This window comes from Adelges cooleyi, unplaced genomic scaffold, assembly GCF_023614345.1.
Source record: "Adelges cooleyi isolate 19-005CV unplaced genomic scaffold, UGA_ACOO_1.1 ACOO_flye_CR_arks_rails_tigmint_CR_PRNA_247, whole genome shotgun sequence".
Classification (NCBI taxonomy): domain Eukaryota; kingdom Metazoa; phylum Arthropoda; class Insecta; order Hemiptera; family Adelgidae; genus Adelges; species Adelges cooleyi.
The window spans coordinates 4389407-4405522 of NW_026095912.1; the positions used below are offsets into that span (position 1 = coordinate 4389407).

The 16116-nt window shown below is 30.8% G+C and overlaps 1 protein-coding gene across 1 annotated transcript; it reads left to right on the forward strand.

Moving 5' to 3' along the window:
* Nucleotides 1-36: 36 nt before the first annotated feature.
* Nucleotides 37-6974, forward strand: LOC126836650 (uncharacterized). The gene is made up of 3 exons (XM_050570238.1): nt 37-550; nt 674-934; nt 6692-6974. The coding sequence occupies exons 1-3, from the start codon at nt 235-237 to the stop codon at nt 6892-6894; spliced, it is 780 nt and encodes a 259-aa protein (XP_050426195.1). The 5' UTR covers nt 37-234; the 3' UTR covers nt 6895-6974.
* The last annotated feature ends 9142 nt before the right edge of the window (nt 6975-16116 follow it).

Here is a 16116-nt window from a genome sequence, read left to right on the forward strand (position 1 = left end):
TTTGGTTTGCTCGAAAATGTCCGACTGGTGTTATCAGAATTCAAATAAACGTGCACATTGCACAAGCTGTACTCGAAAATCTCAAGTTTTTCAGTTGCTCTTTCTCCTCTAAATTGTCTTAAAAAGTTTTTTTTTGTCAATCATTTACTGTAAAATCACTGCTGGCCTGTTAGATTAAACTATGGTCGACACGAATACTACCCTTGGGAACTAGGTACTAGTGTCTTGATTAGAATGCTTTCATCGAATTTTGCTCGTACGTTGATCGGGCCTTCGGTTTTGAAAGGTAGCTGTTCTCAGTGTATGCGATATAAATTGCCGGTGTTCAGTAGTCAGTCGCCAGATTTTACAGTTCCTCGACAACACTATGCTGATCGTAAAGGCAAAGACGAAAATTTCATTAAGACGTCGTCCGACAAATTCAAAGTGTTCAAAGATGACGATTCGATGGTAATTCTGGATATTGAAGAAGAACGAGCTCTGCACGAAGCCGAAGCCGACAGTATAGACTTCACCGAGCTGGATGAATTTGCCGGTCTGAATACATCACGTGAGTTCATTGCAAATTAAGTTATCTAATTAATTTTATTGTTAAGTATTATTTTTTATAAGAATTATCTTAGGATAGTTGAGTTGTACTAAGTATAATTTAATAATATGTACATTTATTTAGGTGGTATATGTGGTGTATTTGAAGTAGAAGATTTAGTTGCGGTATTGGAAAAAGACAACGCTTTGGATATATTTGTTGTTGCAGTTCCTGCCAATATCAGATATGTAGATTACATAGTAATTGCATCCGGAAAATCACCGAAACATTTAATGGCCATCGCCGAGTTTGTGCTTAAACTGTACAAGAAGAAACGAAGCCAAACAGATACTGTACCTCGAATTATCAATAAGAAGCCAACAGATTGGATCGCATTAGATATAGGTAATTTTTTTATTTGACCTGTACCTGATATGGTGCAGTCTCACAGACTGCTTACCAATGTAAATCTAATGATGTTTCTTATCACTGTACCAATTTCGTGTTACAATATTATTTTATTCTTTAGTCTATGAAAAATAATATGTCGACTGAACTTTAAATGGCACAGTCGTGAAAGTTTTAGTAATAAAAGTAAAACGTGTCTTTTGGATATACTTCCTCAGTCTACCGTATCTATCACAGTCTACAAATTTACTAGAACTAGAAGCACTGTACTTTTAGGTAAACATTATCTACTGCCAAGTCAAGTACTCTTTTTACTTGTGATTTAAAAAACACCCAAAATAATTAAAGTAAAACAAAAAGTATTAATTATTCTTACTACTCTAATTTATCATTTATTTAAAGTTAATTAAAAAAAAACCCAATAACATTAATAATAATTATTAATATACACAAGTAGATATTTAACAGATATTTTATATTAAAATTATTACAAGGGCTATAACTTGCAGGAGCACTTTGGAGTTAAAGTACTTGCTTTAAATTGTATACTATTTGCTGGAAATATGACATTTAAAGTAGCAAAATAAGTTACATTTATACCTACGGGTATAATTTAATATTAAGTTTGTTGTCGTGAATTTTAACTAGCTTATGATATGAAATATTATTAGTTTTATCATTGTTGAAAAAATTTGAAATTTTAATGCATTCAACAGCGAAGTTAACTTTAAAAAAAATGTGTATCATTTTTTGAACTTCTATATTAGAAGAAGTTCTAATTTTGAATTTCATAAGAGGATTTCTAAGGAAAACTAAACATATAATATTGGAAATAGTTGACTATTACTTGTGAAAAAGTTAAGGAATTTTATTTTATGGGTACAAAAAATCAGGAATTGTCAAGAATTTTGCAATTTGTCTGTGTAATTAAGAAAATCTTATTGCATTGACCCTCAGACCGAGAGAATTAGTTATTTTTGTTTCGTTATCACTTTATTTTACAGCATAAACACATGTTCGACATTTTTTTTACTTCTACCATTTTTTCTGTATAAATTTTAATTTTAATTAATTTTTCACTGTGTTTTTTTTTTTATAATTTAAAAAATTTACCAAGAAAATTTGTTTTTTTCTATGGGCTAATTGAATACTCCAAGCTGGTACCGCATGAGCTAAACTTGATTTGTTTTTTTTTAATAAACATTTCAAGCACCGGTCTAGGCGTGTGATTTGTGTACCGTGTTCTTTACCAATCTTTCAAATTCTGTTTATTGGACATTTTTTTTTTTTAGGGCTTACCTATTTTGCAGTGATAGCTGTTGTAAATTTTTTTTAATTTATATTTTTATCAACGTTGTTGATGAGTCGATGGCGGTTATGGTTGCGATTTTAACTGCAGAGTAGAAACCATTGTCTACTGTGTTACCATGTTTTGGACGGTCAGACCTGATGTGAAAAAATTTAATAATCTGTAACGAACAAGGTGTATTTTTTATTTAATTCGTCACGGAGTAGTTGGTGCAAAAAAAAAAGGATCTATAGAAGACGAAATATAGTGGGAGGAAAGTCTACCATAAAAATCATTCATGGTCGAGGAGTGATTCGTTTCAAACGTTTATTGTGCGTCGCAATATAATATATAATATTATCACAACAACTATACATAAAAAATTAAAAAATAACGCTATCCGCTGAAGCCGTTTTTTTTTTTTACCATTGGGGTTTTTAGCATAACGGACCTACCTTACAGTAATAATAATATAATATTTATATTGCTGTTTACTTTCGGTTAAGACCGGGGGCGGGTTTGTTTTTTACTTGAGACACGCGCAAAGACGACTTAAATGGAAAATGCGATAAAAAAAAAAAAAATGCTATTAAAAACTCGGTGTCTCACCACGGTCGATGACCCTTCAAGGCTGTTTCCGTTTGTGCACACCGTGTCCATACATACTATTTTGTTTGTTAAAAAATAAAAATGGCAGCCCGTGTCCGGCCAACACAGTTGTTGTGTGTGCGCGAAAATAGTAACCGAAAACCGAGTAAGGTATGTGAAAATCCGATTTGTGGTTTTCATTGGAGTTCTATTCTCTTTAAATCGACTTAACGGTTCCGAGTTTCCGCTAAGAAAATTGTTTAATGCTGTTCACGACTTTGACCGACCTTTTAGTTGCACTTAAATTCATTTGAAGTGGTTAGCTAATGTACCACGCCTTCTTGTCCCGCGACTTTAATTGTGTTTACCAGTTTCGACAGGCTCTTGCAATCTAGTTAACCCTATGTAAATATCACTGAAGACTAAAAGCCTTTTAAAAGTCTAGTGCCCGAAGCCTTTGGCATGTATTAAAATAGCATCATTGAATTATTTTCACGAAACATGGCTATAAACCAAACACTGGAATTTATTCGCCAAATTTAAAACTAATTTGGGTATTTTGTGAATGACAATTTTATAGTAGAAAAGTATGTTATTGTAATGTGTAAAGTTAAGGTGATTTTTTTTTCTTGAATTTTAACTAGAGGGGATGACATTTTCCAAACTTTGGTCTTCTAAAAGTTATTTTACAGAACGATTTCTGATCTATTGACTGTCCAGTGTCTACATTAAATACTTGGTTAAACTATTATTTTAGTTTAGACACACACTCAAAACGCATCAGCTATATGCGATATTTGTAAACATAAATATTGACTGAAATTTAAAAATTATTTTAAAAAATCTCACCGAGATAGATGGCACTGTTTTCTTTTTTTCAACCAGACTGATAAATAATTTTCTCGATTCCTAAAGCGGTTGTCAGATTTTTAGAAGACAAAACGTTTTTTAATGAATACACTTATAGTATGATAAAAATAAAATAACTACCGATAAATAATCCTAACTAATCTTGTACTAACAAATAAACAATGTAATATTTCCTTTAAATTCAAGTTTTGCGAAATATTGCCTATATCCAACGCCTTAATAAATAGTCTGTTTTGTAGATCAGTCAGTATTAACATGCATACTTACAAACTTCCGGGCCCTAAAAATCACTATATAGGCAATAAGTATGTTTACAATATGGCGGTGTTGTTAATTTTGTAAGTTTATTGGTGTACACTAGATCTACTGTTATTGTAATTATTTTCCCTTGAGTCCGAATTGTGAACCAACAAATGCAAAAAAAAAGAATGTTTTCACTCTTTCTTTGAAAAAAGGTTAATGATATTTTCTTTGATTTTGATAGGAGATCGAAGAAGTTACATCAATAATAGGTGAAAATAGAAGAGGGGCGTGGGCTGGGGAAGTTAGAATCCTTCTAAATTCTAATGATAGGTAAGGTTAGTTATAAAAGTATACACCAAATATGAAGTATTTTTAATATGGTGTTGTTTTAGTTAAATTTTGGATATGACTATTGAACACAGTATAGTGATGTGTACAATATTCGGTTTTCGATGGATGGGTGGGGGGGCGCTAAGAGTTCCAGGGCGCCTGCTTTTTGAAATTATAGAAAACTTTTTTTGAAGTTTGGAAAATCGGTTAAGTCTGTAGAAACTGCATTGGGTTTCTGGGCGACGGATTATTTTTTGGATTACCTATTTTTTGGGGAGATGGCAATGCTTGTGATGGTGTTTGACACAGTATAATGATGAATATTTGTTGATCGAAGAATGCCATCGCCGGTCGTTTGCTTATTTCCTGGAAATGCTAATTGAGAAGACGCCGCATGCGCACTGATCTTGTATCTATTGTTTTTATTATCATTCTTAATAGTCATCTGATCCTTGAACGTTTCTCTGAACAAGCCACATGTGCAAGTATAATACCTACAATATAGTATTCATATTATTTTCGTTGTTCACGGTTTGGATGTGTACCGTATGCTATAAAAACCGGAGGTAGACGGCTGTGGTTAGATAATCGTCAACGCCCTAAGTATATTTCCAAAATATACTTACCCGTTGTGTTTGCTGGCGAGATGATAGGCAAATTTTTGTACAGTAAACTAGTGCAGGGACTTAGGATTGCTGAGCATATAAGAGACCCTGTGCTATTTATTAAAATTTGTTTGCTGTCAATCGAACCTGTTTCACGGGCGAATTTTACTAATATCATCTTCAACATCTCAAAAATGTTTTAATCCAAAAAAATATTAAGTTGAAACAGTTCTCCGGCTCTATCGAATCCAAAAAAACTCACTTTCTAGTTTCGACTATGGTACCAGCGGCTAGGTTACATAATACATAAATATTTATGTGTTTTAGTACTTTAGTATGTAAGAACAATGTTAGGAATGTAGGCTTTAACATAAAATATACAAATACGGAGAACGAATAACATATAATTTTCTAACGGTTGGAATAAAAATGTAAATTATTCAAAACTTAAAACCATTTACTCCAAAATTGTGGATTATGAATATTAGAAAATTTTAATCTTACATAAAAGTACATTTTAGAGCCAAAAGTTTTCTTCTTTCTTTTTAAAAATTCTAGTATATTTCCCTAAAAATTATGCATTTTTAAAATTTTAAAATACATTAAAAAAGAATATACCTATAAATACAAAAAATTATCAAATTTGTTTAGGGCGTTGTTTAGATATACGTCTATTTCGATCGTTAGTAAATTAAACCAAAATAATTTATCTATATTTTTCTTCAGAATGTAATAAATCTTTTTCTTAATTTTTTGGTGGTGGTTTTTGGACATTGGATCTGAAAAATGTATCGATTCCATCCCGCTTTGTCCTAACCCTTCCCTGTGTGATGTTTTGTAATTCGCTTGCATAACACGGCGATAAGAACGATTTTTTATTATGTTATATTTTGTTAGTTATACATTTTTATTCGTGCTTAAAACCAAAATTCAAAATCTATGGAATATATTCCATTATACCCCCACCCCCGTCTCGACAATTACTCCCCTGATGCTTATCTATATGCGTGACGGTTTATGGCGAATCAGAGTGATTTGACTGACCGCATCAAGTCCATACCCGGAAAGGCCAAACTAAAAAAAAACCTCTTGGGAGTGTTTTATATAAAAAAAAAACACTTTAAAAAGAACGTTACGTTTTACCGTCACGCACAATACGTTGTTTCTGCCATTAAAACGAGACATCCCTTCCTGTGGAAAAAAAAAATGATTAAATAAACCTCAAGCAGAGATCGTTTAAATTGATTAATATTAAACGCTACGGCCTAATGTAATTTTGATTAGCAGGACATTTTCGTAGAATATAATAATTACCAAAAAACGATGTCTGGAAATTTAATACACACTTGTCGTGACCGAAAATATTCATTAAAACAAGTCCTGACCGCTAAAATTGCTCGGTTAAATACTTACTTACCAACTAGAATAGAACTGAATCTACACTATCAAATCTATTTCATAATAGAGCTAGCCGTCTTAAGGTACACGCTGGTAGTGATGAACTCGATAAGATAAAAAATTATATGCTGTTGTATAGATAGGTATAAATAGCTATTTAGAAGTAAGTTTGACCGGCTAAATCTGACTACATCAGAGAACAATACATAATAAAGAGAACAAGCTTCTTCTTGTCTAAACAGATAACGAAGGGATTCAAATAAAATTTCCAACAAAATTATCGTATAACTATCCAAAAGAGATTTACAGGGCTCCCAACATAAAAATTCTTCAAAACATCATAATTAAATAACCATCATAATGTATTGTATTCAATTCACTCCCCAGTTCGCTTGCGCCAATATAAATGTTTTTGTTGTTGTTTGCTTTCAGGTAACATAGCTCTGCATTTGTTGACGGCCGAAAGGAGGAAAGATTTCGATTTGGAGACGTTTTGGAGTGTAGGCGAAAAGTTTGACAAACTGCTCAACGAACCAGAGGACTCGCTGGTGACGCTGTTAAACGAGAATTCGTTCAGCTTGGAAGGACTGGAACCTCAGACCAACGAACCCGAAAAACTGTCCAAATTGTTGTAGTTGGCATCAACCCCCTACCCCCCCCCCCCAAGTCGTTTGTAAATAGAGTCTTTTGATAAACTATATTACCTCGTAGAAATATATTTGTTTTCCTCAAAAAATAAATTGCTATTATATTTTTATATTAATATATTTTTCTTTGCAATGTCCTTAGTCGTCCTATATGAACAGTATCTGAAAAACCATAACCGAACTTGGTTAGCTTATTGGAAATTTTATATATGGACAATGGTTTCATATCGCCTATAGTGAACCTAATCCGCAGAAAACTTTAGTAACATTTATTATTTTTGACATTTTTTTTCAGAGCTGCCAACTTTTGATGGTTTTGAAAATGTTATTAAACTATAAAAAAGGTAAACATCATCAATAATTCCACAAAAAAAAATTCTAACAGCTTACAATATTACATTTATAAGAACAATTGAAAGAGTGAGTGGATAAAGGTGTTAACTGACAATTTCGAAATTATTCAGGAGGCTACATTTAAGTCATTAGGTATAATATGAAGTCAGTATATAATAAATGATGGAAACTTTTTATATGTTTTAGCTCAACTCACATTCAACAGTTATAATATTTTGCTAAGTTATGTAATGACTAATGTATCCTAACACATTCATTCATTCAAACTATTTTTATAACTCTTCAAACTAAAAACTATTTTACAAAAAATGTCATTTACCATCATTATCCACTCACCACTTGTAGTTTTTTTACGGTTTCAATAATTAGTAAAGTAAGTTTTAGAGTAGATTTCTAAAAAAAGTTAGATTTATCTGCAGTCTAATTTTCAAATCGAAAAAGGAAAACATTTCCACCTCTCCTAAGGGATAGGGTTGACGATATTTTTTGCAGTTTTTTGGGTCTTTCTTGTTGGTTACTGTAGAAGTCTAATAGGAATATTTCATTCAAATTTGAATGTAAGTTTTGGCGTACCCTTAATTTTATGTGGAACGATTCGTACAACTTTTGGACGTTTTTTAAATTTTATTGGGAAAAGTGTGAACTTTTTAAACTTTTGGTCTTATTAAGAACCTTTCAGACAGGATTTCTAAACTTTAGACTTGCTAAGTAAATACAAAAAAACCCTAACATGGAACCGCCTTTTTTTCGTCAACTAGTAATGCACTTATCCGTAAAGAAACGGGTTAAGTAGGATCGGTAGTACACTATAAGTATTATATACTATTAGTTATAGTACTTACTGTTGTTCAATGCGCAGGCAGACATTTTTGAAAACAATTTTTTATAGATTTTCAGCACAACAGCGCGCGTGTCGCCGTTTTGTTATTTGTCGGTCACAGTTTGATGTGGCGGTTTTATTTGAAAATACTTTGAAATATTGCCGCGTTGTACAATTTGTAGAAAGTCAACGAACGGACGCGCGACGGCGAGTATCGGGTTTTTTTTAATAAAAAAAAATATATATATTATCCATATATATATAAATATATATATTTAATTCGTAAGTAAATAATATATGCTAATATATGTCACACAAATAAATAATAATAGTTGTCGTGTTCTCTAAGTATAGCTTTTTCAAGTATAATCTAATACACCATCGCTTGATAAGCGCTGTTTGATCCTAACAGAGCTACAACTCTAAGAAACAAATAAGATTTCAACGAAGCTGCTATCTTTAGAGCAATGCCGCATTAAACTATAATGCCGCCCCTCTAAGCACTAGAATTTTGCCGCCCCTTAAAGTAGTTTTTTTTTAATTTAGACGTGATTGTAAATTTATAATTTTTTTCCCAACAGTAGACTCCAATAAATATGTTAATGTGGGGCGCAATTATATACTATTCGATTAAAAGCAAACATTAACCATCATGATTTATTACTAAAAATAATGTATCTAAATTCAGAAGTCCCAAAATAATTTTGGTCAGCAAAGTTTTGGGGTAAAAATATATTTATCGGCTTAATTTAAAAATTGCACTTATGAGCTTATTAATTGCTATTATAAATAACAAGAGGTTATCAAAATATATAAATAAGAATGTAATAATACAGTTTAACAAAAACATGGTAATATAAGTTATAACATATAAATTCACATTTTAAACGCTATTTTTCCTTGAATTTATAACGGCAACTTTTTGTATATTATCTGACCAATTAATGGATTTTAGTAGTTCGTCTTAAAATTTAAAATTTAAAGAGATGTCAGTTTTAGGTTATAACATAAAGACGACCTTAAATAGTTTTTTCTATTTCATCTACACTTTTTGGACCTTTAATTCCGTATCCGTCTAAAATTTGTGTGGGATAAATAACAATTAACATGGGTTAATGTTTGAAATATAAATTTTTGGGTATATTATTATGTTCGCTTGCATTCCCCAAATTACAAATTCGGTAAAACAAATATATTTATTATTTTTATAAACTCTAATTTTTTTTTTTGCTCTAATGTTGGTTCCCAAAAAAATTTCCGCCCAGGGTATTTCCCCCCTCGTCCCCCCCCCCCTTAAGCGCGGCTCTAAAACGCGACCTAATTATGGTCGTCTGACAAGGCAAACGATATTAATTGTCTTTGGGGACCTGAAAATAATAAGTACAACCGCTGGTCGCACATAAATAATAGGAATTTTCAGACTTGGCGTGCGTGCGACCACCGTAATCGACAATCCTTTTAAAGCTTCGTGTTTTGTTATGTTTTCCCATCGAGTCACGCGAATTACCTATGTTTTTTTAACGAGATTGTGGAAAAACGGAAACCTAGCATGTCTATCGACTCTCTCTATCTGTATCTATATGTACAATATGTATGTAGTTACACTATAATAATATCATAATATGTAACTGCCAAATAGTAGGTACCTATACCTACACGTCCGTGACATAACCTAAATAATTGCATTTTACAGCCGTCCAAAGTACACACTTATATACTTGGAAGTAATAAAAAAGAGTGCCAATCGGGTTAAACACAAAATTAACGAGCGTAGACGTGATTGATTATATAATTGAATTCAATAATATTTCACTCTACGGTAAATGTTGGCCTTTTTTTCAAGAACAAAAGAACAAAAATACATCTTTTGACTTTTTTCCCCAGTTAAATATAATTCAGGCCTCAGGATTTCTGGTGTTTCGTCTTGATCTTTTATTGTTGTAAAAATACACTGTTTTCTATTTATTTATTTAAGATAATTTACAATCAAATAAGCGTTAACGATACAGTGATTAAACAATGAAGAAATAATATGTGTACAATTTCACATGCATTGACATGATGGTTAAAAATGAAAAGTTAAAAGTGAGTATTACATATTTTGCCGTGTATATAGCAACAGAACTTTAACATAACTTATTATTTAGCAACTTGAGTTTTGCGGTATTTTCTGAGCGGTTAAATAATTTTCTAAAATGTATATGAAAGTAGAATCTGGAGCCAGATTAGGATTCAGCGAAAAGAGAAATGATATATTTTGGTTCATTTTATAAAATCGCGTTGTATTATGTTATTAGTATTCGAAAATATTAAAGATTAAGCTAAGTTTTAACAGTTGACTTTCATCACCAATGCTGGGCAGGTTACTTTATTTCAAAAATAATTTTAGCTAATTGATTTAGAATACACCAATTTAGTTTAGCTTAGAGTTGGGTTTGAAGAATGATGTAAACAGTAACTTACTACTTAGTGTGTATGGTAAAATTGTCATCACAAAAATAACAATTTTGCAAACTATCTGTTTTTAGTGATAGATGAACCTTTTGAAATGATTTCCAATTATCATTTGATTTAGGAATGCATGAACAAAATAACTAAAAATGTTTTAATATTAGTATTGCATTTTGTGATTTTTTTAAAACAAATTGAGACATCTTCTAAGTTAATTGCCAGTTTTAAAAGTTTCTTTTTCCAGTTGCTTCGAACATTCCAACTCGTGAGCTGTGACTGCTTAATATTATTGTGTATTGCAATACATAATAATAAACACAACATATTATGAGTGGTTTTGTTTGAACTCGTCAACAATCTAAGTGAAGAAGACCTGAATAAACTAAAAAAATTCAACAATAGGATTCGAGACTCAATCCAGGAAGGGTTCAAAGGCTTAGAAAGCTGTCATTTTTCTTGTTGGCGTTCCTCCGTTTATATGCAAAATTGGCTATTTCATGACGACTTGGCATGTAAACCGTCGTTCTAAACACAATGGGACGTTTGCGGGTTGTCTGATTGATTTATTTGTATACAAAGCAATTATTAACATAATAGTAAAACGTTTCCTCCATTCCGGCTAATGTCTGTCGGTGGTCCTTGGCGTTTCCAGTCAAACGTTTCGATTCGCTTTCTCCAAAATGTTGGTGTCCAAGTCATATAAACAGCTACTGGTGTTATACGGGCCATTCCGATTTTTCCTGCTATTAGGTGTTTTTTTTACTACACCGCCGTCGTTAATGGTGCGTGTCACCGGATTAGTGATTGTTCATTTCTATCAGATAGATTTTGTTTTTGTATTTTTCCGCATATTTCATTTAGGTCTCGACCACAAAAGATTTGAACACCGGTGCCAACAACAACAGTAATGTCAGACAGTCGCTACACCGGTTGTGAAGTCTGAAAGATCCAACAAAACAACATTTGATTGGACAACTTGAGATTGCACAACTTTTTTGAGATATTCCAAGGATTTACCTAATTTTGCCCTTTAAACGTGCCAATAGTTAGGCAGGCGCCAGACAAACATTAAACTTCCGATTCCTTAATTTTTGAAAAAATAAAAGGATAATTTAGGCTTTTGTTCAATAAGTCAAATAATTGCAGTAAGTCTAATTAATAGTAGATACATGTTAAACTCCAACAACAATAAGTACTAAATCTCTCTCTTTCTCACTCATACGTTTCTCTTAAAAATGTATTTTCTAAAGCTTTTCATAGCGTTCTGGAAGAAGTGAAATATTTTTAAAAACTATTTGAAAAAAAAATCCTATATCTTGTATATAAAAATATTATATCACTAAATTCTAAATAACCAATACAATTTTTAAAGATTTTTGAATTTTTTTTCGCCGCTTCTTCTCATTGTATCTAACCTATTAATATCACCAAAATCTCAAAACTGTTTTTCAGAAAATATTTCTATAATCACTACAGTTAAAATAGTAATAAACGCTGATCTCGAGCAGAACTATAAAAAAAAAAAAAAATCGTTTTTTTTTAACCGCTATATTTTTATATTTTTTAATGGACTCAAAGCTTAGTCAAATTGTTATTTTAGACATTACTATATAGACCATTGATAATAAAAGCCGCCTCTTAAGAGCCTAAAAACACCGTGACATCTAATGCAACTTGTATTTAATAACAATCTTCTCATGTATTCATGTATCGAATGTCAGTCATTGTTTTTGAATTACTATATTGTTAGGTCACATTAATTAGTTATAACTTATAAGCCATTTGGGAAAGCAGCGAAATACTAGTTATTTTCTTTTGAAAACGGGTTTAAGCCCTATGAAAATATTATAGATATTTTTTGAATAATTTTCAAATAAGCAGTTGAAAATTACAAAATTAAATGTGTAATGCGAATTGAATTAATAAACCTGCAAGTGTCAGCGCACACTTGCAGGTTTATTACAATTTACAATATATAAATAACAATATTAATTTATACTTACCAACCCGTACTTAGTTATCAGTAACTACGTTCACTATAAAAAGTGTAATATATTTTTTCATCAATAAATTCAGACCTTTTTTAAGTAATAAATCCATAAGAACTTCTAATAAAATTGACTTGCAATATTGATACTCACACTACTTATTAAATAAGTAAAAAGTAAAAATAAATGTGATTATAAGCCAGCATTGAGCAGTGTTAGAATTATATTTTTTTTAACAAACTTTTTTTTATTTTCACCACAATTTTGGAGATTCGAGTTAAGTTTTGTAAACATTAATATTTATTTTGAATTGCATATTTTTAAGGTTTATAAAATGATAATTCTACTATTAATGACCACTGTATCGATGAAATGTGTTGTGGTAATGTGATAAGTATTGGAGATTTCGTGGGTTTATAAGATCATCCAAGTCATCATTTAAGTATTTTGTGCTATTTTCTTTTAGTTTGTTTTGCAGGAATATAAAAGATAAAATACATTTTTTTTCAACAAATTTGTAGACCTATAATTGATGTCAACTTGGAGTTGGAGCTAAATTTGACTAGTTTGATCACTGGGGCCAAACTATTTTTTTTACATAGTTTTCAATTTTAAAAATGTTTTCTTCTTAAATACAAAAACAAATCATTATCTTTGTATTGTAAAATTAAATGGCCAAAATGATTTTTTACAACTATTTTAAGATGTTTGCTTGGAAAAGAAAACAACTTCTATGGTTTTTAACACAATTTTGAATGAATGCCTATGTGCTATAAGAAAACTATAAACTAGGTATAAGATACATAAATGTAGGCAATTATTGTAAGGTACCTTACAATAATTATGTTATGTAGATTATGATAGTCACGTAATACTGCTCACGACAGATTTAACGGATGAAACAAACGCTGACACACAAAAGACTTAATTTCTAGCCGTCATTTTTGACGGGTTACAGCTAGTAGCTATGTATGATAATGTTTAAAGCGATTCTTATTTTCGAAGCAAAACTTGTTATGTCTTCTTATGAGTAAGTTGGCGTGTTGGGCAATAGCAGGAGTCGTATGATTTAACAGTGAAACGGTACGGGTTGGTTATCAATATGAGTATCAATTTTAATTTTAAAAAAATGATTAAACTATTAAATCATCATATCCAGGGGTTAGTTAAAATTGGGTTATTTCAAATAGATATTAAATTTATCACACTAAATTAAGCAAAATATATACATATAAATTATAATAAAACAGTTAATTCATCCAACGTTTATAGGCTGTTTCCTGTGAAATATAAAAAAAACACTCATAAAAAATAGCTGTAAAGAAACAGATTTTCATCTGTACCTAATTTAGTAGTGACTCAAGTTGATGTTTATATCAACTAAATACTTCATCGCTTTTAATCTAAACCAAGGACAAGAACATTTGTATTACTATTATCATTATTGGCAATCTAATAAAAGTAGGTTTTTCTCAAAGAGTAACGACTATTTAACTTTCCATAAAGGCAAAATTATTACTACATTTTAATGTAATTTATTTTTAAATTATTTTATGAAATTTAACATTAACAAGAAATACGCCTATAATATATTATATGTTATATACTAGTATTTTATATTATAAAGAAATATGTTGTACTAGAAAAACCTAATATATAATTTACCCTTAAATAAGTTGGTCTACCTATCTAAAATATCTTCTTAATAGAAGTATGTCAAAGTATTGCCTATATTTTGCCCCTTAGTAATTAGTTCAGTTTAGATAGCGTAGTTATATTTTTCATCTGTTATAGTTGATTTAAAATATCAAGTACTATTTTTCAATCATATATAATACCAAATATCATATATAATACCAAATGGCAAAATAAACTATTAATATATAATATTAACATCATTTCGATTGGATTTAAAAAGCTATACATTTTAATCTAAAAAATAGCCGGTGAAGTGCGGTTTATTTTATGATATTTTTATGATACCCAATTTCAACACATTAATCTCTTAACAAAAAGAATCACTGATTAAAAAAAATTATTTGAAATTAATTACCCCAAACAATTAATATAAGGGAAATATTTAAAGCATGTTACATTAGATGAGTACTGTAGGAGATATATTATGTTTTTTTCGGTACATTGTTTGATAATATAAAAAACAAAAAACCTAAAAATGCTGTAGATAGTAACCATTTTTGGTAACAATGTATCATTAACGTTTAATTAAATAAGTGGTGGACATCTTAAAAGTAAGTATATCGTATATAATAAAGTATGTAATAAATATATTATATTTATGCGATATACCAAACATGAACTGTTAAAAAAGTATAATTACACATTGGTTAAAAAGCTGTTTCAATTAAACCGTAACTAGATAACAATAATTGTTGTCAATAAGAAAATTAAAAATAATTATTACTTTAAAAAAAAAACAGTATTAATTACTACAATATATGTAGGTATATACATTTTTTCAACTTATCGAATCAATGTTAACATCACTTGAGCAACTTATCAAGTTAATAAAATACCCGTTTGATTCAAAAATCAATTTGTCCAAAATAAGATTAAAAGAATTGGTTCTAAAATAACTTTCTGTTGTACTGCAAATTTTCTTTTAAATCAAAGGTATTGGAGTTTTTAGACGGGCATTTCGCCACCACTGTCGAAAAAGACAGTACTTTATTCTTTGAAGGGAGGTTATTATATAAATCTTCTATAACCACTTATATGTATATGTTTCTTGGCGTTAGTTAGAAGTGTTGATCACATCGAATGGTCAACTAAACACACCATTTCATTAGAGCATGCTGTTAGTCTATTATTATTTTGATTTCTACTTCTATAGTTGTATATCATTTGGCTGTATTCTGTAATACATTTGTTTTTTATTCGATAATTTTTCTGATTTCATCATTTTTAGCTTTCCCCTTGAGAGTCTTTTATTGGTGACATTCCTTGCCCTCCGATGAATGGGAGATTAACAGCTATAACACGCCTAGAGTACATCAATACACATGCGAGAGCCATAAAAGCGGGCGTGAGTAAAACGGTAAGTGTACAGTGATTTTTTTATTTTGATTTTTTTGATAGTTTTACGAGCTTCTCGGCGGAGAAAAGTAGGCGACCGTGTGTAAGCAAATAGGTCTAAGGCGCACGTTGTACCCATATAGCTATATTGTATTGTATTGTAACACTATTTATTGTGTGCACTGTGCACCTATAATAATATAATGGTCCGTATGCTGACCGACTGGCACACAATTGAAACGGTTATTTTTTTTGTTTTGTTTTTTTGCCGAAGACCGTGAGGTGCGAACGCCTACGCCAATACATTACAGTGGCCGTAGATGAACATACAACAGCTATATAATATTATTATTATCATTATTAGATATTATTGCTATTGTAAAGAGCCTAAGCACGAGCAGCATGTTACCGTCCCGGCCGAAGACGCCCACGGCCAAACAAATATAATAATATAATAATCATGGCCGGCCGAGAAGGGTCTGTGTTTGCTGGGAAGGCACGAAGTGCGTGCAACAAGCCGAAAGACTTAACATAAATGGGAAAAAAAACGTTTAACGAACGGCC

Excerpts from the sequence above, each read along its gene's own strand:
- LOC126836650 (XM_050570238.1), top strand. The coding sequence starts at position 235 with ATGCTTTCATCGAATTTTGCTCGTACGTTGATCGGGCCTTCGGTTTTG. Across the intron at positions 551-673 it reads TGCCGGTCTGAATACATCAC|GTGGTATATGTGGTGTATTT; the intron begins GTGAGTTCATTG and ends ACATTTATTTAG. Across the intron at positions 935-6,691 it reads TTGGATCGCATTAGATATAG|GTAACATAGCTCTGCATTTG; the intron begins GTAATTTTTTTA and ends GTTTGCTTTCAG.